This window comes from Lissotriton helveticus, chromosome 8 (assembly GCF_964261635.1).
Source record: "Lissotriton helveticus chromosome 8, aLisHel1.1, whole genome shotgun sequence".
Taxonomy (NCBI): Eukaryota; Metazoa; Chordata; class Amphibia; order Caudata; family Salamandridae; genus Lissotriton; species Lissotriton helveticus.
Genome location: NC_136069.1, coordinates 1,386,833,939 through 1,386,859,232, shown reverse-complemented (window position 1 = coordinate 1,386,859,232; position 25,294 = coordinate 1,386,833,939). Strand labels below are relative to the sequence as shown.

General features: G+C 42.8%; 1 protein-coding gene across 1 annotated transcript; it reads right to left on the bottom strand.

The window, feature by feature from the left end:
- Nucleotides 1–15,068: 15,068 nt before the first annotated feature.
- LOC144773898 (NFATC2-interacting protein-like) lies at nt 15,069–16,066 on the bottom strand. The gene has a single exon (XM_078658967.1). It carries the CDS (start codon nt 16,035–16,037, stop codon nt 15,069–15,071), a length of 969 nt encoding a protein of 322 aa, XP_078515093.1. The 5' UTR covers nt 16,038–16,066.
- Nucleotides 16,067–25,294: the final 9,228 nt, after the last annotated feature.

Below are 25,294 nucleotides of genomic sequence, written 5' to 3'. Positions count from 1 at the left end.
CAAGCTCACTAAATGTGCACTAGGCGTAGCACTGATAACCATGCCCAGTGCATATGCTCTGACCCCTCAAACATGTTAAAAATGGGCTATACTGGTAATTGGCCTATTAAATGTACCTATAAGTCCATTGTATATGGTACAAATGTGTACCCAGGGCCTGTAGGTTAAATGTCACTAGTGACTGCAGTACATAGTGTGCCATCAAAATAAACCTTTTGCCAGGCATAAACCTTCCTTTTTAAATACTTATACATCACCTCTACGACTACCATAGGGCAGGATGCATGAAATTTAAAAAGTAGGCCACATGTATTTTTCTGTTTTATAGGTCTTGGCATTGGCAAACCTTCAAAGTTGTATTGTACTGTGGAAAGGATGGCTTTTCCATAGAAAAGCACTGGGTTACATTATAACAACTTATAATGCTTAATGTCTGCTTGGAAGTAGCTAGAAAAATGATTCAGAGACTCATTGTAATATCAGTTAAAATCCATTTTAATGGCCAATGAAAGTTTGATATTTCTATTTTGGAAATCACACTTTTAGAATGTTGTCAATTTCCTTCCTAAGCCAAATATGCCTTCCTGCAAGTGTTCAATGCGACAAAGGAGTTGAATGGCTCCTTGATTAGGTGTGAAGAGGCTCCCAGAGCTGAGATGAAGGGAGAGTGGGAGCCCTTCCCCTGACAGGATTGCTGTGCCTGAGAACTTAATTAACTTCAAATTATGCCTACCCTGTCACTGGCAGATGTAACACACAACTGGGCCTGCCTTATCTATTGTGCCCTTTTGTCCCATCTATCATTTTGCTAGCCAGTCAGACACAAACCCCATCGGGAGAGGGGTGTGAAATACCAAATCTGGTTTTGAGTGTCCCCAAGGGAGGGATTGCCCATTATCATTGCCACACCTCTGGGTGGGCACAAGGAGCCCCTAGCAGGGTAGGAAATGTTAGTATTAGGTAGAGAGGCACACAGTGGAATAGTTTATAGTAAGACACACAGGTGACAGGAATTGCTGCAGAAGGGGGTAGGGCCACCACTAGAAACATTTACCCCATTGGATAGGGAGTGGCCAAGAGAGCCACAGGCTGGCATTGGGCATAAATATGGCACCCTGGTACTCTCTTCAGAACACTGCTGGGCCTCCTGAAGGGAGACGAAAGACTGCATCTGCTGTTGTGACCTGTGAGGAGGATTCTGAGGGCTGGGCTTGCTCCCACTTGTACCCAGGACCAAGAAGTGGATTCCAACGTGAGGTGGCTGTCCTCCTGCAAAGCCACTGAGACACACAAGCTTCAGGAAACCCAATTTCTTGAAAGGCCCTTCTGACTAATTTCAGTTGGACTTGCTCAGAACCATGGTAGTGGCCTCTAGTGGACTGAGTCCAGACCTCCAAGTGCTGTTCCTAAGGCCCTGGAACCTTTGACTGGTGTTAGAGTGGACTCCTTCTGCCCAAACTGCAAAAGCTGTGACTTAAAAAAGTTTGACAACGTTTCTTCTGAAGAACCAGCTGGAGGCTTGGACTGCTGTTCAGCTGAAGCTGGAGACATTGAGTTGCCAGTTGGATCCAAATTGCTGGTTTGTCCTGCTGAAGAGGATATGAATTCCAGAGAAAGTTCTAAGTCCTTATGTAGAAGGCTTCTCCAAGAGCTGCAGTGAGCTAAAGCTGATTGTTGTTGATGCCTTCCTAGGCACAGATGCTTGACATCACACACTTGGGACTTTCCCACCTTCGTCAATGACCGTACTGGGGCACTGCATTACAGCAATCCTCCATTCGTGAAGGACGATTCGGATCCAGCTTATAGCATACCCTCCTGACGACTTGTTGATGACTACAGTTTCTTCAGGAAAAGTTTTAAGTCCAAAGAGAACACTTTGACCACAGCTTAGTGGGCCTTGTATCAGCCACATCATGAGCTACATCATGGTCAGCCTCAAATCTTACTCTTGTCCCTGTCCAACTTAACCAGTTGTTCATGGTTGGCACTTTGAGGTTTTTGGAACTAAAATGTAATTCAAACTTTAAAAATTGTCACCTCTGGTTTACACTTGCTGAATTTGTGTTGTTTTGGTTTCATTTTGGTCATTGAAATACTATTTTTATACATGTGCACACGTTATTTTTTTAATTTTTACTTTTTAACTGTTTTGGTACTTCTAAATGCTTTACACATTTTCCTAAGTTAAGCCTGTGTGCTCTGAGCCATAGCTAGTAGGGTTTGACCTCAACTTTAACATTCTGAAACCTTTACTAGACCCAACAAGAACAGTGACACTATAACTTGGGGTAGACTAACAGCCACCACAACTAATAACCCATTTCTTATACTGGTGTTCAGCTGTGAACTCCAAAACGTGTGTTTGCTCAGTACAACTCAGCTATTGAGTTGGAAATTAAAAATCCCTAAATTGAACTGAGAGCAAAAATGTATTTTTATTTTTAATTCACATCAGGAGTTTGATTGGGATATTTTAGATTTTTTCAAATACATTTTAATACCGATTAGTTCACTAAGGGAACATTGAGTTGGATCTGGCTAACTTAGCAACTTTCACAGTGGTGGATGTGAAGTCCATATAGAAAGAAAGAAAGAAAATTAAAGCTGGGCCACAATGTCAAGAAGGTAGATTTTGAGAAGGCCCTCAGGACCTGGGAGCAAGCCCACCAAGCAGAGATCTTGTCTTAGGAAGTGGCAACTCCAGAGTGTCATGTATTCCTATAGGTTCTGAATCAATCCCCCTATTCCTGACCCTATTCTGGTTAAACTAACTATCAAGTTAACTAACAGTCAGCCCATGAGGCAAGAAAAGCCCCCATGATGCAGATACCGTTATCTGACGCAGTCACACTACGGCACAGGAACGTGTTATCTGATTAGGTCATAACGCTTGAGATCTAATTAGACAAGCGACATTCCTCCAGCCCCTGATAAGGCATACGACGTTCTCATAACAAATCAAACCTATGACAACCTGGAAAATCCGTGCGGCCATTGTTTTGATTTCACAGAGAACTTTAGTAAAGAATGTGCTAACGAGCAAGTCGTATGACATCTTTATTGACGTATCTATGTCCATCCTTACGTCAATCTCGGCACCTTTAAGGTATAAATATTACCGATCTTGCCCTATGCAAACACACGCGTGGTGACGAGACGGAGCAGCCACACTTGCCGAAGCCGAGAGCAGGAGCAGACCCCGCTGGCAGCAGCCCCGCCTTCCTGACGCGCTGAGAGATGCGCTGCTATCTCAAGCCGAGAGACCCAGCACCGGCGCTTCTGGGCAGCCCTCGCAGGCAGCCTGGAATATCGAGAGCAGAGAAAGAGATACCATTCCTCATTCATCCTAACTTCCAGGTACAGAACTGAATAACCCCTCACAGAGAATTCTTTAGTTATTCACTTGGCAAAAACAAACTTAACTTAAAGTGTAACTTTCTATTCCCGCCCACGCATTAGACTTAGGTCAGGTACACGGGGTAGGCGTATTTAGAAACACCAGTTGAGTACGTTTAGTCAAATGTATATGTGTATGTAAATATATTTTAATCATTTTAAACATCATATGGCTCAGAAACCATATCAATGTTTTTACAGTATTATTTTATACTATTGCTTTTAATGTATGCACTTTACTTAACTATAAGTATTGCAATAATATCGATCCATTTCTCTTGTACGAGAAAAGAGACTGATCAATAAATAACACCTTTTTATTGAACACGCCCGTCTCTTCCTTTTCTCTACAATCTGATGAGACTAAGAATGCACGTACTGACTGAGTAAAATAATTGCCTTGTGCTCACACGACTCTCGAGATTGACTCTTGATTAGGGGAGAGCAAAGTTGTCATGTTCTATGGTTGTCAGAAACTAAATCCCTTCTTGTCTAATCAGGGGAGTTAATTCTTTCCTGAACATTCGAGAAAGTTTCTAGCGAACTCTGAGCTACGCTGGCAAACCCAAAACTTAAGTCTAGTATCGACAGTAGTAGACCTAGTTAACGTCTGGTCTAGGCCTTTACTGCTGTAGGTATTATTCCAATGCGCAGAGCCTATTGGGAAAATAGGAACTACACTACATGGCGCCCAACGCGTTTGGAAAGGGCGATAAAACTAACGTAAGACATTTAGAGTAACTCAGTCGTGCTTTCTCACTCAGACCCCTTTTCCCAAATACTCCAAAGACGTCTGGAGTGGGTGAAAGGTAATATCCTCCAAAACCTCGCAGGAGGGAACTCCTATGTATGGTTCTTGGTACAGTCAACGTTGAAGGATGCACTGTTCCAAAATATTGTGCATCTAATCTTTATTCCATTGAGAAACCTGATCTGCAAATAAACAAAATAACCTTTCTAACAGTAAAATGTCAGAAAGTGATGAAGAAAGAGAGGCAGTTAGATTAGCAACTGAAATCGCAGATGCTGATGCTACCATGCAAGCAGCAGACGCGGATATAATACTCATTCCGGTCATCAAAAGAAAATCTATAACTCTAAAACTTATAGAAAATGGACTGACACCTAGAGGTGGCACAGTCATATTCGTAATTGAGGCACACGAGTATCGGCAGACAGAGGTATACTATTCATGGATACATTTTCCAGCAGCAAATGCTGTAACAAAGTACTTCCACTATTACAAAATAGAGGAACCTCCTAATGAGTACACTCCTTTCGAGGAGGTGGAAGTACCACTCAAATTCCAAGAGCATTTGCTCTTATTTGATGGCGCCCTAAAACATAACAATCACATTACAAGGCTCGGTCCTTTAGGTAGACCAGGAGCAACGTGGCCGGTCTTGGCCGGATACACACCACACCCAGACATCGAAGGAATGTCTACAGGAAAGCTGTTAATACAGCTAAAACAATTACTAAAAATTCATAGACAAATAGTTCAGTATGTAATGCGGACTTCAACAATTCAGCCAGCGATTAAACTTCCACAGCTGACCCCTCACCAGGGGAACACAAATAAAATTACACCACAGAACATCCAATCCTGCCTAGGTAAAGTTCCGGCTAAACGGGAACAGATACCAGTCTGGTTGGCACAGAAAATCACCCAAATAGAGGCGGTGTTTCCTGACACCACCTCGATAGAAAAACACAGGATTCTGACTGTATGTCTCCCAATGGGAATCGCACCACACATAGAGGACTGTGACACTTGGGGTACAGTCTTTGCTTCCATCTACACAAAAACGCACGGTGTTCCATCCATTTCGGTGATACCAGATGTGCTAAAACAAATTCAAGATGAATACGGTCCAGAACCAGCTTTAACTCTTGGTATGAAATTACTGAAAGACTTCAAGCAGGTCTCGGCTATATTATTAGCCAACATAAAAGGTGAAGCAGCAAACGTGGCAATCCGCCAGAGGTTAAAAGAGACAGATATAGCAGACCAACCAGCTGAAATTGCCAGAATCATAGAAAAATCCTATGAGGAACTAGGTAGAGATAGTTTAGGTGGAATACCAGTAAAACCGCAACTGACTGAAAGTCCAGAAAAAATATTTTTTAATAATAATTCACCAAAAAAGAACTGGGATGGAAACAAACAATCCAATCCAAAAGAAAAGAAATTCCAGTCCCGAGGAAGGTCTCCTAGGCGAAGGGAGAAATCTCCAAACCGAAGACAGAGGTCACCGCAGAGTGACCCCTCTGGGAATAGATATAACCTTAGAAATAGGGATAATATTAAAAAACCTGATAGATATCAAGACATTGATACACGTCCCTCTCAATCTTTTCAGAATTCCTCGCAGAAATCGGAAAGAAGAGGACGATCAGAACAAAGAGAAGAGCACGCCAAGTCCAAAGACAAGGAACCTGCTCAACTAAAAAAGAAATTACAATTTCCAAAAAAGAAGGTAGCCAGTATCAAGGTACTTAACAATGCCGAGAATACTGAGGACACAACTAAAAAACGGAGAGTGGGCTCAGACAATGCTAGACAGCGCAGCAGAAGTGAGCATAGCTCGCAAAGTCCTTATGAATCATCTGGAGACAGTGGACACGAATGAATACCTTCAAGTGGAAACTGCAGACACCAGAGTTAGCAAGCCCCACAAGATATACGAGATAACATTACGTATAGAGGGAGATAAGACTAGGAAAATAAGGGGACTATTTTGGGATAACCTCTCCAAGGGCTATGATATCCTTCTAGCTGAAAAAGACTGGCCACCAGAGTTTGTCAGGGAGTGCCCTCATGGCGAAGAAGTAATTATGCCTGCCTTCTCGAATCAAATCCCGATTCATAAAAAATACACACTTGCTAGAAAGTGGGCAGTGGCCTTAGCACCTGCTTTATATAAAAATCATGTAGGATGGGATGAGGATTCTCCTCCTCACAAAATCCAGTTAAAATCACAACCTACTGCACAAAGGCAGTACCCAATTAAGCAAGAAGCTAAAAAACAAGTAGATGAAATACTAGATCAGCTAGAATACCAGGGGGTGATTGAAACTTGCACCTCACAAATGAACAACCCTTTGTTTCCGGTCTCCAAACCAGACAATTCATATCGTCTAGTTTTGGATTACCGACACCTTAACACATGTTGCAAAACCTTTGCAGTGCAAAACTCACACAGTGCTGCACTAATGAATAACATAGTGCGCAAAAAATACAAAACAACCTTGGACATCTCCAATGGATTCTTTTGTCAAAACATAGCACCAGAGAGCAGATATTTAACTGCATTCTCAGTAAATGGCACTCAAAAACAATTCTGTCGGTTAGCCCAGGGGTACAAGAACAGCCCGGGGGTATTCTCAGCGAGAGTAACAGAATTACTACAACTATATGATGATGAAGCATTATCTTATGTCGATGACATTTACTTAACAGATGATGACTTGGATACTCACTTGAAAAGAGTGAACACCACAATACTTAGGTTCGCAGCAGAGGGTTACAAATTCAACTTTAAAAAGTCCAGAATTGCCCATCTGACAGTCCTATTCTTAGGATATGAGTTATCAAGTGAAGGTAAAAGCCTGGCAGACAATTTCCTAGAGAAATGTGCCGTAATCCAAGCTCCTAAAACACTAAAAATCCTACAGTCAATTCTAGGCTTCCTAAATTTCGGAAGAACATACATTGCAAATTACGCAGAAAGGGTCAAACCCCTTTATGATCTAATTAAACCAGACTTTAAAAGATCCAATTGGACTCAAACACACACAGAAATTTTGAGATCCTTACAAACAGACATGCTAATTAAAACAAAATTAGAAACACGTGATAACACACGCAATCTTGTGATTCGAGTCATCCCAGGGAGATGCGGATTCACATACCTGACCTCTAATGAGGGGGAAAAGGTACCAATTGCATTCAAATCACACTTGTACACTAAGGCTGAAATGAAATTTAGCCCAACGGAAAAAATTCTTACAGCAACACAGACAGCTATAGCAAAAGAACGAGCCCTGGCACAAGGTAAACGAATAGTAATCGTAACACCAATACCAGCCTTAGAGGCGGTAACAAAGGCAAGCATTCCAAATGCTAAAGCACTCCATCCAAGATGGATACAATGGGCTAACTCTCTTGCTGCAACAGACGTGGTGTACGAATTTGATCCTTACTTAAAAACACAAGAATTTCTCCAATATGAATTTGAATGTCCTCCGCCAACCGAAATTCTGCCTCTAGATCACTACGGCTGTATAATATATACAGACGGATCAGCACAACCCGCAGTAGGGGGTAAACAAGCTTACAGTGCTGCGTGCGCGATTGTTAAAGGTCGTTGGCACGAAGGGAAATTTAAACCAACCCTCACTAAAACACAATCCCTAGGAGATTGTACAGCTCAGCGAGCTGAACTACTAGCATTCAAGATGGAGCTTGAAAATACCGATCGAGAATTCCCCACACTCATAGTGTGTGATTCGTATTATTGCGTTCAGTCTTACAATGAATACTTGCAGATCTGGCTTCAGAACGGTTTCAAGGATGCGAAAGGTGGCACAATCAAGCATAAAATGCTCTGGGAACAAGTAGCTCTTTTACAAAAAGAACTACCAAAGACTCACGTGATACATACACTGAGTCATCAACGTGATGGCGTTCACGTTGCAGGGAATTCATTGGCTGATGAGGCCGCGAAGGCAGCTGTGCAAACGGCTTCCGTAGCTGCCGTCACCCGGTCAAAAACAAAAATAGACAGCGAAATATTACAAGCTGTCAGCGCTTCAGAAAAGGATTCGATAGAACCACTCCCTAAAGGCTTTCCAGTAAAATACTCATACATATCTGATGCAAACAATGTTCCTTTTGCTCGAATCCCTGGAGTGGGGGATAGGGCAATTCCAAACATGGAACATAGGTTAGGACTAATAATAGCGGCACACGAAGGGCTTGCTTCTATTCATGCTGGCGTCTCAGCCACAGTATCATTATTAAAACAGAGATACTGGTGGCCACAAATGAGAAGACAAACGAGGAACTATGTTCTAGCATGTGAAATATGTCAAAAAATGAAAGTATCAACGGTGAGACGTCCAGCGCAGACGCCCCTTCTAATCTCGGATAAACCATTAGCCTGTGTTTATCTAGACCACTGCGGTCCCTTACAAAGGGATGGTAACTATAAATATATCTTGGTCGCAGTGGATTCATGCACGAGATTCATATGGATGTGGCCCCAGCGAACGGCTGACGCCAGAACTGTTATAAAAGATTTGCGAGTCTTTATCGGCACATACGCAATTGGCATGCTGCATTCGGACAATGGTCCTGCTTTTAGCTCTCGGGCTTATAAGGAGGCCATGGTCAGCATGGGCGTGCAATTGCGGTACTCTTGTCCATTTCACCCTGAGGGGAACGGAATTGTTGAAAGAAAAAACCGTGACATAAAGCAATCTATAACGGCAAAGGTATTAGGTTCGGGAGCTGGGTGGGTCAAACATCTAATAAGTGTCCAACGTAGTCTAAATAACTTGCCAAGAAATTCTCTGAAGGGATTCAGTCCGTACGAATTATTATTTGGAACTAGAATGATAATCTCTGACCTTGATAGTCAGACTTCAGTGGTTAAAGAAAAAAGCTTTGATGTCAAAGACCGTTTGGCTATTTTGCAGGACTTAAACAAAACAAGAAAAGACCTGAGCAACATACAGTTGAAACAACAGCCAACAACCACTGAAGAACCACCACCTGTCCCAGCAAGACCTGTCTGGATTCCAAAAGTCGGGGATCTAGTCAGGGAGAAGATCGCGGTAAAGAAGGAATTTGGGCCTTCTTACAGAAAAGCAGTTCCTGTCTTGTCTGTCAACGGGACAAGATCAGTTGTACTACCGCCACTTGCTGGTAAAAAGGAGAACAGAGTTGTATCCATCGACCTGGTAAAACCACAACATGTGGCCGATAACAAACAGTAGGCCAAGTGGACTCCCAATAAGTAGCAGAACACCAAGGTTTGCTACCAGTACAGAGGTCCTAACAAAGAGGCTCATCACATTCGACACGCCTACAGAAGAACAACAAGGAATATGCAACAATGCAATAGAACTCAGACCTCTGACAACCCAAATAAAAACATTTAGCAGAGACACACCAATCTACAATGAAGTACCAAATGACAATGCAAGAAACAAAAATCCTGAAGCAATTGGAACAATTGACAGAACTGCATCCGGGTACTTCATCAACTTCGATGATTCCTCTGAAGGCTTCAGTGAATCAAAGACACAGCCATCATCAAAATCCTTTAAAGACAAAGCTAAGGAACTTTTGAACCAACTGAAAGAAACATATCTGATTTCTCCATGGATTGAATTTTGGGTGGGTTTTGGTGCATTTATCCTCATACTTTGGCTCATCATGGTATTTACTTTGGGACGCTTCATTGAGGGAAAATATGCTAAAATGGACACAGCAAGCCAGAACATCAACTTGGTCCTCAAACCACACACATCTTCACACGTCGAGAAAAGAGAACTTTCTTCAGCCAACTTCACAGCCAATCCGATACCTGGTGGGGTAGCCTGGGACAACACTGACTATGAAATTTATGGTCCGGTCGAGATCCTGAAATATCCACACCAAATCAAGATCTCCTTGAGTGACTTTGCAAAACCAAACTCATTTGCTGATGATTGGGACTTCGAAAGCATTAACAACATGATGTCTGATCTAGTAATGTCTGCTAAATTTACAAAACATGATTATTTGCAAGGTTCTACAAATTATGATAGTATGTATTGCTATAACCACTATGGTAATCATTTTTTGCATAAATCTGCACAACCTAGAAATGTTTTAAATTATAATCAATGGGAACATTGTGCAACACCTCCAAAAGGGAGCTCAAGAACTGTTTACGACAAATATTCATATTTTTCAGGTTTTAACACAAGTAATGCTGAAACATTTTATTATAAAATGTCAATCAAGACAGGGATGAAAACCATGATAACCAACACAAAGTTGATATATTCAGATTCATTCTTCGAAAAAATGAATACTTTTGGATTTGATTATTGGGACAAAAATGTTGATTTGAAAAGTGTTTGGGGTACAAAAGATTGGCAAGTACAGGGTATAGAAGCTTTGTTTAGAGCCTGCATGATCCCAGAACAAATGATATTTTTAAATGACACTGTTCAACAAACCACCTGTCTTGGCTTAGCCAAAATCAAAGATTTAAATAAACCGTCTATTCCAAAGCCAATAATGTTTAGCAATAACTCTGATACAGATGAAGAGATAGACGTAAACCATATATTAAACCAAAACAGAACACATCCTGATTGGAAACAATGGTTGATCTGGCCCACAGATACAAATAACTGTCAAGATAGATTCCTGAATAAAACACAGGGTTTCAAAATGACCAGGCCAGACCCTAGATATCCCCAAAGACATCACCCAGGGATAATAACAACCTACAGTGTGGGCAAATTATGCCTTCAATGGCTACAAACTTCCACACTGCCCGAAATTAAGCAACACCTAACTTTACTTACTGATGGTGCTGACTTGCGTGATTTCATAATGGGACCACGCAAACAGCGTCAAAAGCGTTTCATAGCAGCCTCTGTATATGCAGCATACAATGAGGCCTGGAAGGTTACTCAAATTGAAACAGCAGAGAGAATACGGGAAATTGACCGTATTAATTTGGAAAAATCACTTTCTGTAGTGGACAATGGGTTAATGACTCTGTCCTCCAGAATTTTTTCTTTGGACAGCATTGTGTCGTCAGCAATCGATATATTATCGCAAGACTTACTGTTATTACAACATGGTCAGTCACAATTGCGTTCTATTGTACAGCTTGGCTGGACGTTGCAAAATCTGCGTTCAGGCTATGTGCCTTGGCGTTTAATCAACACAACGTCACTATTCCAAATCTTTAACCTTACTGATAGACAAATCGGTATGGCGCAAAAGGGTGCTGATTATACAATCTTGAGCATTGAAAAACTAGAAAGATTACCAATGACAATGTCAGAACGACCTGTCAGTGAATGGATAATCCACGGAATCATAAATATTCCAATCTCAACCTTCAGGTTTCAATACTGCCAAAAATATATACAGGCTGGCATGTACGAGAAATTGGGAAAGGGGTACCTTAAAACAACTTGGAACCTGCCCTATTCACATGCATGTGTCAGTAATAAAGGACAGAAAGTGTTTCTTAGTGGCAACAATTGTGCTATGTCACTAAGCGGCACGCTTCTGTGTAACAGAATTAGTTTGCATGGAGCCTGTGAAGGGAATTCATACAACCTTTCATGTCACCAGCAAGGCGCACCTGCAACTGAAATAGAACCATTCTTTCAAAGACTCTATAATGGGAGTTACATTCTTATTGTAGACCGCAGATGTTGTAGTCTTATGCCCGGGACTCCTTATCTAGTCACTACGACGGCGAAGGTCAAGTGCTGTGGACGTTCTTTATTCCCCAGCTCCTTTCCAGACAGGGAGGCAAGGGCATGGCCCAGTTTGAAAATTACTTCTATTCGAATAGATACTTTAAGCAGAATGAAAACAGTGCTTCTTCAGACGCCGACAAGGCTCACGTCATCAAAAGAAACGTATGATCTACAAGTCGCAAGGACGACTGCAGAGATACATACATTATTATCAACTAATTCCCCCGTACATTTCGCGGAAATCCTGAGCGAAATCTTAAATATTTCTGATACCACTGGGGTCTCAAAGGTATTTAAGACAGTATTTTCGATGGCATTAACACCATTCAAAGCCATACTGGGTATTTTTCCAGATTTCGTCCATTCGATTTTTGGCGGACTTCCCCTGATCCTGGGACTAATTGCAGGAATCCTATTCTTAGTCCTTATTTTTCGTTATGGCAACCCATGTCACAGATCAAACTCTCGCGACAATGGAAGAAACGATCCTAGCCATTGGATACCGGGACCGGATATCAAAAATCCTGGGACTATCCCGGCTTAGAGACCTGAACATGACTTGGTTTCTATCATTTCGACCAATGTGGCAAAGATGTGTTTTACCTGTATTGAGATGTCTGCTATGCGGAGAAGAATGCGTGTTAGACACCTGTCTGACGCTACAATCGGATGTGCCAGTGGATGCGGATACATTGTTGGTTCCTACCAAGGTTCACGCTTTGTGCTGCCCTCAAAGGCTGCCAATCCTGATGACGGCATTCCTGGAATCTTCACCACTACGATTGAAGAGTAGTGAAGTTCAAGATGAAAGCAGCATTGAACAGGTGCGACCTTCTGTCAGCAATGCGATACAGAATGTCAATGCAGACAATCATGCGCACGAATGCATGGTTACCCCTATTTCCGACTTAGTGGAACTTTCCCATGAAGCTGTTGACAGTTTTTTCGAAAGCCTTAATGATATGATGTTCTCTCCGGAACAGAAATAGAGACTTTTGAGCAAGCTCGCACACGGCGTTCCCTGAATTCGGCCTTCAACTTTAAAAATAAAGTCACATGAACAATTCTTCCCACCAGTTCACGGACAACAATTTTTTAGCAGCCCCAAATTATTTTTCACAAATTTTTCGGGACACTTATCTTCTGCTTAAAGTAAGAAACTATTCCTAGAGAACTAAGATTTCTATTTTTAGATACTTTATAAACTTTAGTTGCCCGCTGGGATGTTCACAAATATTTTATTATGTGATGAAATGGTCTCGAACTTTCTTTCTGTATAGCCATATTAAGAGCCATTTCATGTGTATTTCTCATATACCAAATAAGCAATAATGTCTACAAATGCGTAGCATAGCTTAAGTGCATACAATATATATGACTGCAATTTTTCAGTATATTTGAAAATTTCAAAATGCATTTATGTATTTTGGGGTGGTAAGGTATACACTATACTCTATAGTATGTTGTACTATGTTATACTATGCATAGATTAGTAAATATGACCATAGTTAGCGTGGAGTGGGTGTCATGTATTCCTATAGGTTCTGAATCAATCCCCCTATTCCTGACCCTATTCTGGTTAAACTAACTATCAAGTTAACTAACAGTCAGCCCATGAGGCAAGAAAAGCCCCCATGATGCAGATACCGTTATCTGACGCAGTCACACTACGTCACAGGAACGTGTTATCTGATTAGGTCATAACGCTTGAGATCTAATTAGACAAGCGACATTCCTCCAGCCCCTGATAAGGCATACGACGTTCTCATAACAAATCAAACCTATGACAACCTGGAAAATCCGTGCGGCCATTGTTTTGATTTCACAGAGAACTTTAGTAAAGAATGTGCTAACGAGCAAGTCGTATGACATCTTTATTGACGTATCTATGTCCATCCTTACGTCAATCTCGGCACCTTTAAGGTATAAATATTACCGATCTTGCCCTATGCAAACACACGCGTGGTGACGAGACGGAGAAGCCACACTTGCCGAAGCCGAGAGCAGGAGCAGACCCCGCTGGCAGCAGCCCCGCCTTCCTGACGCGCTGAGAGACGCGCTGCTATCTCAAGCCGAGAGACCCAGCACCGGCGCTTCTGGGCAGCCCTCGCAGGCAGCCTGGAATATCGAGAGCAGAGAAAGAGATACCATTCCTCATTCATCCTAACTTCCAGGTACAGAACTGAATAACCCCTCACAGAGAATTCTTTAGTTATTCACTTGGCAAAAACAAACTTAACTTAAACTGTAACTTTCTATTCCCGCCCACGCATTAGACTTAGGTCAGGTACACGGGGTAGGCGTATTTAGAAACACCAGTTGAGTACGTTTAGTCAAATGTATATGTGTATGTAAATATATTTTAATCATTTTAAACATCATATGGCTCAGAAACCATATCAATGTTTTTACAGTATTATTTTATACTATTGCTTTTAATGTATGCACTTTACTTAACTATAAGTATTGCAATAATATCGATCCATTTCTCTTGTACGAGAAAAGAGACTGATCAATAAATAACACCTTTTTATTGAACACGCCCGTCTCTTCCTTTTCTCTACAATCTGATGAGACTAAGAATGCACGTACTGACTGAGTAAAATAATTGCCTTGTGCTCACACGACTCTCGAGATTGACTCTTGATTAGGGGAGAGCAAAGTTGTCATGTTCTATGGTTGTCAGAAACTAAATCCCTTCTTGTCTAATCAGGGGAGTTAATTCTTTCCTGAACATTCGAGAAAGTTTCTAGCGAACTCTGAGCTACGCTGGCAAACCCAAAACTTAAGTCTAGTATCGACAGTAGTAGACCTAGTTAACGTCTGGTCTAGGCCTTTACTGCTGTAGGTATTATTCCAATGCGCAGAGCCTATTGGGAAAATAGGAACTACACTACAAGAGGATGACGGAGAAGGGACAACCTGTCCCTACATGGGTTCTCTGGAGCACCATCCAGTGCTGGAAATACTGCGGACTCTGCCAGCACAAGCCAATCTGAAATGGCCATCCACAAGTTGGAGACAAGGGACAGGCAATCAGAAAGGGAGCTACTGGACAAACTGATAGCCATAGCCCTAGTGGAAAATAAACTGGTACTTGGAGAAAAACAAGGTCTGGCTTGTTTTGATGCCCAGTGAAGATGGTAGCAGCAATGCTGATGTGCTTACTGGGTGCTATACACCCCTAACTTGCCCAAAGGTATTGTTCCTGGAATTGTGATGGGGGAAAACATTGTCAAATGAGTTGCCTCCTTTGAAAGTGCATTGAGAAGCAACAGGATGACCTTGCGCCCTTGCAGCCCCTTAGCTTGCTTGTACTTCTCCATGAGCACTTTTAGAGGTTCCGTCCTCCGGAGAGTGACAGAGAAGTGAGACTGTTTCTCCTGCCCTTGAATCCTCAATGTAATGTTGTCATTGCCGTCTGGATTCTGCTCCATGGTTTGAGACAAAACAACACAATCTATTATATCAGCAATGGTGAGGTTTAAAGTGTGGGGTGTGTCACTAGGGCGCAGTTCCTTGTCTCGCAACATCAGAAGTATCTGACTGGAGTTCACCTTCAGTGTGGAAGCCATCTTATCTACTACAGTGTGAAGACTGTCAGACATCTGCATGGAGACTCTGTAAAGTTTGGAATGCCGCCGCACTTTTAGAGTGATTTCTTGTGGAACGCTGGAATCCACTAGGATGACTTCATCATCACTATCATTCGGTAAGGCTTGGCTGGTCGGTGATCGCAACATGTCAAGGTCTTTGAGTTTTGCATTTACTTCACTGATTTTCTTGTATGCTCGCCCCCGCCTCCTTTTCGGGGACAGTGATGCTGGTGGCGGAGATGGGGACTTGTTCCGTTTGTTTTCTGCAGAACTCATCTCGAGGGTTTCATCTTCTGAATCTGTAAGCTCATACAGCGGTAAGCTCTTCGAGCACTGGTGAGACTGTATATTCAGAAGGGAGCCAAAACCATCATTCTCCACATCTTCTGACGGCTCCTTCAGTTGTTTACCCAGCGCTGTTTTGTCACCAGGGTCAAGTTTCAAACTGCTATTGACCTTGTTTGAATAGATGGGGACAGTGGTGATCTCAGAGGGGTTGAGGATCCTACGACGTTTGACACGTGGACCACTAGGCATTTTGGGGCGTATTATCTACATGTCGCTGTCACTGCTACCCGCTTGCGCACAATTAATGCATGAGCCGGGTTCTGTGTCCGGAAATGCCTTGCTGCACGTCTCATCACTGCTCTCATCAGAAGGGATTTCTTGATATACTCCACTGGTCACACTGCAGTCCAAGGCACTGCAAGGGCGCAAGGTCTCCTTTCTCTTTGAAGGGCAGAAACTGACTGCCAGGTCCACCCCTGAGCAGCTGGGCATGGAACCTGATGATGTGATCGAGCTGTGGATCTAACATGGGTGCTCAGTTGTGGACTAGGGTGACTGGACCAGGCCCTCGTGTGGTGAACATTGTTCTGCGTTTCCAAGGCTGTTCTTCTCAGCTTTGAGGCTGGTTCTTGAAGTGATTTACTATTTGTGCAACCCAGGGCAGGAAGGGCTCTTGGCAAACTCTTGTGTGATCCTACCTCGATGGGCACTTCAATCCAGGGTGATGGAGCCAGATTCCAACTACTGCAGAGTTTTAACCACTTGCTGCCTGTGCTTGAGGAGGGGGGCAACAGGTGTCATTTTAGTCACATAAATTCTAACAATGTAATGTACACAGTCGCCAATTGACACACTGTCACGTTAACCTATGTTAAACCTGAAGCATCCAAACCATTTGCTTAATCCTCTGGAGTGCACAAAATCAAATGCTTTGGCCCCCATCATAGTGTAATGTGTAGTTTGTTTCCAATGATGCCTTGTTGTAGTGTTTTGAGGCCCAGCCTACAGGTAAAGAACTGGTACCATGCCAGATTACCTTAAATAATTCTACTCCACTGGTTGGCAGGCCAGCATAAATGTCCAAGTGTTGATCAATTTCAGTGTTGTACTTTCACCATCAAATGATGCCAAACATGAAGCATGCTTCAGCGAGAAGTACGCATTGACTCCTGATGTGACATGAATCAAGTGTAAAGTCAGCACCATGCTTCAAGCTTTGAGTGGATGAGATTTATTTTCTTCTGCAGTTGAATTGGCCGTTTCCCATAATTAAACTCTGGTGCCTATGTCAGTTCTATTGAGCGCTGCTTTGCTTAACTCCGGTCTGTGATCAGTTTACTTCTCAGATATACAGATGCTGTCTGTTAAGGTGACCCTGAAGTCTTAAATACTGATTGGTTGATGAGCTGGCCATTTTATAAATAAGCATTTGCACCAATTTTGCTTGGTAAGGAAGTGACTACAACTTTTTTGTTGTCAAAATAATTCATTTTTGCAGAATTTTCCTTTTTGTAATAAATAAATTAAATATTTTTTCTTAAGAAAAAAAAAAAAAAAAGAGAGAAGCAACAGGATGGATCAACAACACTTGAAGGTCTTACTGTGGGAGTTAGTAACAACCAGCGGGGTGGAGGATGCACTCCTGAATCAAGTTGAGTATCTGACTCCTACACTCACATGAAGGAGGCCTTTGTGCAGAATGTTGGGCTCACACCTGAAGAGGACCGAAAGATGTTACAGGACACACACAAAGACACACTGCAATCCTGGGTTGACTTTGTAGATTTCTCACTATAGACATTAGAGAGCTGGGTGAAAGGCAATACATTCAGTACTTATGATAGGCTATAGAATCTGATCTTGAAGGAGCACATCTTGAGTAGGGGTGGGCGGACGTTGTGGAGTTTTGCTCCATGGAATTCCACATAATTAACCCAAAACTCCGGGAGACTTCGTGGAGTTCCATGAGTGGCGATGTTGTGGCTCATCGTGCTGTTCACACTTACTTTTAGTGCTGGGAGCTTGTCCTGTGCTGTAAAATCAGCGCAAAATGCACCATGATGCGTGCCAGAGGGCAATGCTTCCTTCTGCTGCTTGACTCAATTTTCTACTTGAGCAGCAGCTTTCTCACTGTGAGCAGCAGCTTTCTCAACGCGAGACGTAGCGACCTGCCACGACTGCCTACAATGCGAAATCTCACATGCAGGCTGTCTAGTGCTTTATTTTGTCACTCGTGTTGGCCAACCCACCGTTGGCAAGCCATAAATGAGAAAAAACTCTGCCATGCAGTGGTTGGTGGAGTTTTTCTGAAACTCTGCATTTCAAGTGGAAAGAGGAGTGGGCAAAACTCTGTGAACTCTGCTAGAGGAGCTGAGTTTACCGCCCACCTCTAATCTTGAGTAACATGTGTAATTGTCATTCCGAGTTACACCAGCATCTAGCAGATTCCAAGTTGACTAACACCAGGCTGCTTTGTAAGGCAGATTACGTTTGAGTACACTCTATGGTGTCTAAGACAACCAGGGTGGGGTGATCCAAAGAAAGGAGGTTCAGTCCCTCCTCAGGGAAAAGTGGAGAGCAATGTAGATAAACAGAAGGAGTTCTCACAAAGGACCCAAAAGTCTACTCAAGAGAGAGAATCCCATGCATTTTCCCAACCCAAGTGGAGAGGGTACAAGAGGAAGAAACCTTTTGAGCCCATGAAAGCTGAGGTGTGCCTGGACTATCACAAGCTACAACATAAAATGGGAGGCTCAGTCTGTTCCAAGATTCCCCCCAAAACTTGGCAATCCCAAAGGATTGCCAATGTAGGAATTGGGGTAGAAGTTTTCCATAGGGGAAAACAAGAGTTATACTGAAACCACATTAGTCTTCTTTGGTGGAGTAATGTTGAAACCCTTTTCATCTTATCTCACAGCATGGTGAATTACAGGCAGTGGACAATCACCAATGGGATCAAGGAGGCAGAGGCTCTGAGGGATACAGAAGCCAGCATGACCACAGTGATGAACCAGCTGGTTTCCCTAGAGCAGATGTTCACAGATGTTCTCCATAACCTAGTCAACGCTGACAATGAGTTGAAATTTCATCCCATGGCAATTGTCACCTTTGAGTGGGGAGGGATTACTAGCCTCAAGAGGGTAGCTGAGAGTCCTGCCATTCCAGTGGATTATCAGTTGGGGAATGACCTAGAAAGCCCTGCTTAGGCTGACCAGGAATGGAAGACTCATGCCAAATTCTTGTGTCAGCCTGAGTGGGTGTTTGTGGCCACAAAGGCCCAAACAGCCTATCAGGTAAGTCAAGGGAGCCTCGAGTCTGTGACAATGGCCCAGGTTTCCACAACCAAGAGAAAGGGCAAGAGACATGGGAAACCCACCTCAAAACGTCCCAATGCCTTAAGAAATCTGACATGTGGAGAGAGGTACTGGATCCTGAAGGGTGAAAGGAACCTACCCTACGAAACTTGTCGGAACTCTCCAAGTAACATAGGGCAGAAGGACCTGCCATGGGAAATTCTGCTGAGCACAGAGTGCCCAACCCTTGAAAGCCTTCAGGAACACGCTGAAGTCTAACAGCAGGGGATCACAACGTAACCCACTGGATCTACTGAGACATATATTGAGGCTAGGGACCCAAAACCCAGAGAAATCAGTAGATTGGTGGTCCCCAAACAGACCACAGCATTCCTCTTAAACTTGGCACATGATATCCCATCAAAAACCTTGGACAGGTTGGAAAGTCACATTGTTGTCTGAGAAGGCGAAGGCATTCTGTCTCTCCTGTACCACCTGTCAAACCAATGGCAAGACAGGAGAGCAACCCAACACTTCCTTAATTCCAGTGCCTGTGGTTGGAACACCTTTCATGTGGGTTGGGAATGACATTTATGGTCTTCTGGACTCCAAAGCCGCTTGAGGGAATAGGTTCTTGATGGTGGTTGACCATGCAACCAGGCACCCTGAAATCATACCTCTTAGGTTGGTGACTGCATCGGTTGTGGCCAGGGCCCTGCTTGGTATGTTTAGCAGAGCAGGGTTCCCCAAGGAGATAATCTCAGATAGGGGGAAAACGTCCTGTCTGTGTACTTGAATGATTTGTGTATGAGTACAGGGTGGCTTACAAGGTCACCACCCCTTACCACCCCCAAACTATTCATCTTGTGGAGAGATTCAACAAGACCTTAAAAGTTATGTTTATGGGGATGTCTGAGAAATTCTGTAGGAAGTGGGATCTCCTACTTCCATTCCTTTTATTTGCCTACAGGGAGGCACAACAAAAGGGAGTGGTCTTCAGACACTGTGAGAATTTATGCGGGTACCCTGTCAGAGACACCCTTAAGTCGGGTTCGAGAAGGGTGGGAAAAACCTCTCAAGGAGCCCAGACAGGACATTTTTGGCTATGTACTGGGCCTGCCTTCCAGCATGGCTGAGTACATGAAGAGAGCTAGCAAGAGGATGAAGTCTGACCAGCAAAGAGCTTATAAAGTACTGGCATGACCAAAAAGCAACCTTGGTTGAATACCAGCCAGGTCAGAAAGTGGGAATTGTTTAGTCAGTGGCTCCCAGGATCATTCATGACAAATGGACTGCGCCCTACATTGTGCTGCAAAAGATGGGTAAGGACTTCTATAACCCCAGAAACTCCAACATGGTGAACCATATCAACCATCTGAAGACTCACTTTGACAGAGCTGACAGGACCATGTAAATGGTCACAGATGGAGGAGTAGAAGAGAGTAAACCACTCGAGACCTCTTGTCCTATAATGCCATGTATGGTTCAGTGGAGGGAGCAGTATTCTTCCCTGCAATGAACTAGCAGCAGCAGACTGTCATCAATTGTTGGGACAGTTTGCTGGACTGTTTCCCTGACACCTAAATTGACCCAGTGGTGTATTATGACACTGGCACTGGTGACTGCTTACGTATCAAGAGTAAAATCCACAATTTGGCAGATCAAGTAAGAGTATGCTTTAGGGGAAAGTCTCCAAAATGTTATCCCAGGGGGTTATTGAGCCTTCCAGTAGTAGCTGGGCAATCCCAGTGGTGCTAGTGTCCAAGGCCATCCCAAAAAGGGCACCCTAGAACTCAGGTCTTGTGTGTACTATCGAAGACTTAATGCTATCAGCAAGACTAATGCATATCCAATTCCCGAGCTGATGAGCTCATTGACTGGTATGGGGATGCCAAATATCTGAGCCCATTTGATTTAACTTCTGGGTACTGGCAGACTGAGGGAGCCAAGGAGAGATCAGCTTTCTCGATTCCTCAGAGCCACTTCCAATTAAAGGTATTTTCCTTTAGATTGAAAAATGTCCCTTCTAACTGCCAAATACTGGTGAACAGGGCACTGTCTAGATTGGAGATCTTTAGTGCAGTATATCTAGATGGCATTGCTGTCTTTAGCTACAGCTTTCAGGACCAATTAGACTAACTCAGGAAAGTGCTTCAGGGGATGTAGCAGGCAGGCCTGACTAGTAAGGTCAGCAAGTGCCATATAGGGCAGTGATCTGTAGTGTACCACATAGGCAGGGGAGATATGCAGCCCCTCCAGCCTTAGAGCCAGACAATCATGGCTTCGGTGCATCCCAAAACCCAAACTCAGATATTTCCTGGGTCTAACCCGGTATTAGAGGAATTTTTTTTAAAAAGCCGCCAAACAAGGTAATTTCGCCTGAGGAGTGTCAGAAGGCTTTTGACACCCTAAAAGAGGTGCGGGGTTTTTGTATGTGTCCTGAGGGCGGCCGACACGACAGCTAGGAGAGCTATTGAGACAAGCGCGGTTTGAAGATATCAGGTCATGTCCATAGAAGACGGTGATCTATTATGGAAAATGATGACTCTCAAGAAAACCATTTTTTATAAATAAAGTGGGATTAGAAGCATTACCAAGCCCCCTCCATTTTACTTGATTCATCCCTCAGAGGCATAAGAACACAAATTGAACCTTTATAACAGCTGGCTCTTGTTAAAGGATTCTTTCTGACAATCTGACTCCATGGTACTTTGTGCTGTTTTGAATTCTTAAAAATTAAAGAACCTGGTCCACTGTGGATACGAGTCCCAGTGCAGTGCAAACGTATATCTGGAAATGTCCTGAGGAAGGTGGCTGTGCCGCTGAAACGCGCGTCCACCTTGTGCGGAATCTCATGTCATCTTTTGAGATTTAACTGTGGGCAGAGATTTTTCTTTGTCATATATAACTCGTTCATATACAGATATAGAGTGGATGGATTTGATGAGAGTATCGATGGATGGTATGTTTTTAGAGTGTTTGTTTTGTATCCAGGGCCATGAGTGTTTTATGTAGACTGTAGTTGCTTTTTATTGTGTATTCAATTTAAGTGATGTATCTTTGATAAAAGAAATTCCTGTGATTTATGTACATACTCTATATTTGTGATGGAATATGATAAAATGAGAAAATATATATTTTTTGATACGGATAATGAATGAAATAAATATAAATACCAAAAAAAGTTTCTTACAATAATGAAATAAAAAAAGAAATGTTTTGAAAAAATAAATATAGAATGTTCTATTTTTTGGCTGTCACAAGTGTACTTTAAAATTGATTGTGATTAATTTCTTTAGTGAAGTGCTATGGTCAATGAGGGAAATCTCATTTTTCTTGTGTCATATAGAGGTAGCCTTTGATGTGCTTTGGTTACTGAAGAAGCTGAGACCCTACCTGTTTGGAACAAACTTCAGGCTTCAAATTGACTACTGGCCTCTAATATGGCTCATGTAAATGAGAGGGGTAAACCCCAAACTGTTGAGGTAGTCTATCTTCCTACAGGGAATGGACTTTACAATGGAGCATAGACTTGTTACTTACCATGGCAATATAGTCCTTTCCAGGTTCTTCTGTTTAGATGATGAGAACTGCCAAGGGAATAGATGAGTTGCTTCTCACCTTTCATCTGGAGAGGGCATGTATAAAAAGACCTCTTTTTGTATGGTCACATTGTTTCATGTGAGAAAATTCTCTTTTTGGATGGCCATCCTAATATTTTTGAACTGATGAAGCTGGCCTTTTTGACGCTGTTTACTGCGTCACTGCTATTCATGTCCCACTGCATGTTCTCTGATCCTTAAAACATGTTGAACTTGGCTAGTCTTCTAATTGGCATATTTAACTTACCTATAAGTCCCTATTAATGATTCAAAAGTGCACCCCAGGCCTGTATGTCAAAAGTCACAAGTGGATTGCAGCACATATTTTGCCATTGCTAAAATGACAATGCAAAGCTTGCCTCCAAGCTGGCCATGCAGACTGGGGGCCTCCTCTACAAGAAAATGATGCAGTGCTGTGCCACAAGCCATTCTGCTGTGCCATGCTGAGCTATTTTCACAAAGCACAGGGATGTGTCGTATTAACAACAGTACAGAGCATCCCTGTGCTTTCCCCTGCACTAGAGCGCAATTGACTGCCATGCCCCAGCACAGGCAACCTTGCGTCATTTTGCAAGGGTGCCTGCATTGTGAGGATGATTGTTTTTGCGCAGGAAGGAACACCTTCCTGCACAAAATCAATAATTAATGGCATTTCCTCTTTCGATTTGTGCTGCAGAATTCAGCACACATAGAAATAGGAAAAAGGAGGAGAAATAGATGTATTTCTCCTCGTTGTGCCATTCCTATGCCTTCCTGGGAGGCATAGGTTTCTGACGCATTCCCAGTTTTACAAAATGTTCTAAATCTGTTAATGCTTTAAGTTCCTTGGAAGGTGTATGGGAAGCAACACCCATAGAATGCCCCTTTCGCACAGAGTCATGTTTGAAAGGGACCCATATTTATAAGGCCGTGAAAATTCACACAGGGTGACTTTACATGGCCATTCAAATATGGGCAAGCCCATTTCGCTCCCAATGCGTAAAAATAAGTAAGGCATCGGTGGTCAACAGACTTGTAAATAACATTTTTCCAGGCCTGAACCTTCCATTTAATATTTATAAGACACCCCCAAGGCTGGCCCTAAATACCCAAACAGTAGGGTGCCTGGCATTTAAGAAGTAGGACATGTGTATTTTATGATTTACATGTCCTGGCAGTTAGAAAACTTCCAAAGTCGGTTTTCACTGCAGCAAGGCAGGCTCCCCCATAAGAAAGCAATTGGGTGCATTAAAACACCCTATAATGCTTACATTCAGTTGGGGAGTATCTTGAAAGTTCATGCACTCATTTTAATAGTATTTTTAAACCTAACTTAATGGTCGAGCTGAATTTTATATTACTATTTTGAAAATGTCACATTTTCTGCCAAACATGCATTTCTGCCAGTTTCACACAGAATCTGAATGGCTCCTTCATTAGGTGTGAAGTGGCCCACAAAGCTGAGGTGAAGGGAGAGAGGTTACCCTTCCCCGACAGGATGGCCACCTTGACTGTGCCAAGGTACTTAATTATCTTAAAAGGTTCCCTACCTTCTCACTGGCAGAAGTAACTCACACTTGGGCCTGCCCCTCCATTGTCCTGCTAGTCAGTTCAGCCTCAGTGGGGGAGGAGCTGCCCCCAGATCCAGTTTTGAGGGACCACAAGGGTGGGTTTGCCCATTATCATAGTAACACCTCTGGGTGATCACAGCGAGCTCTGCAAAGGGGAACAAAGATTCTGGCATGTTGGTTTTGGGAAGAGATGAGCACTGTGGGATAGTTTACAGTACAGCACACACAAAGTGGTGCAAAAGTGAACTTTTACCTCACTGGTTAGGGAATGGCAAGGAGAGACCTTCACCCATAGGCTGGTAATGGACATAAGTGTGGCTTCCCCAGTAACCTTTTCAGAACAATGCTGGACGTCTGAAATATAGAAGAATGACAGCATCTGCTGTTGTGACCTGTAAGGAGGACCCTAAGGGCTTGACTTGCTCCCACATGTACTCAGGGCAGAGTAGCAGACCCAAAAGTTGATTTGACTCACCTCCTGTTAAGCTATATGAACACAAAAGCTGCAAGACCCTCACTTTTCTGAAGAGCCCAGCTGACCAATTTCAACTGTACCTATCCTGGACCCTGCTGGATGTTTCTGTTGGACTGAGTCCTGACCCCCAACTTGGTGGTACTGACATCCTGGAACCCTTCACTGGTATTAGAATATACTCTTCCTGCCTAAATTGCACAAACTGGGACTTTGAAACATTTTAACAACTTTTCTTCTGTACATTTGGAGAGAGGCCGGCATTGTCGACAACCTCCGTTTCTCAAAAAAAAAGTTCTAAGTCCAAAGGTAACTTTTTGACCAGGAGTTACCTGCACATGGATTTTTGTCGTTTTTTTGTAATTATTTAAAATTAAAATATTCTCTGTTTTTATAAATTGGTGTGGGAATTTTATTGTGTTGTGTTTTCACATTTGTAAATGTTTTTTGGCACTTCTTAAGGTTTTACACATTTCCTTAATGTAAGCCTGTCTGCTCTGTGCCCTTGCTACTAGGGGTTGTACTCAGGTTTAAATGACTGGAAACCTTATGGACCTAACAAGAACAATGACATTATTACTTTTGGTAG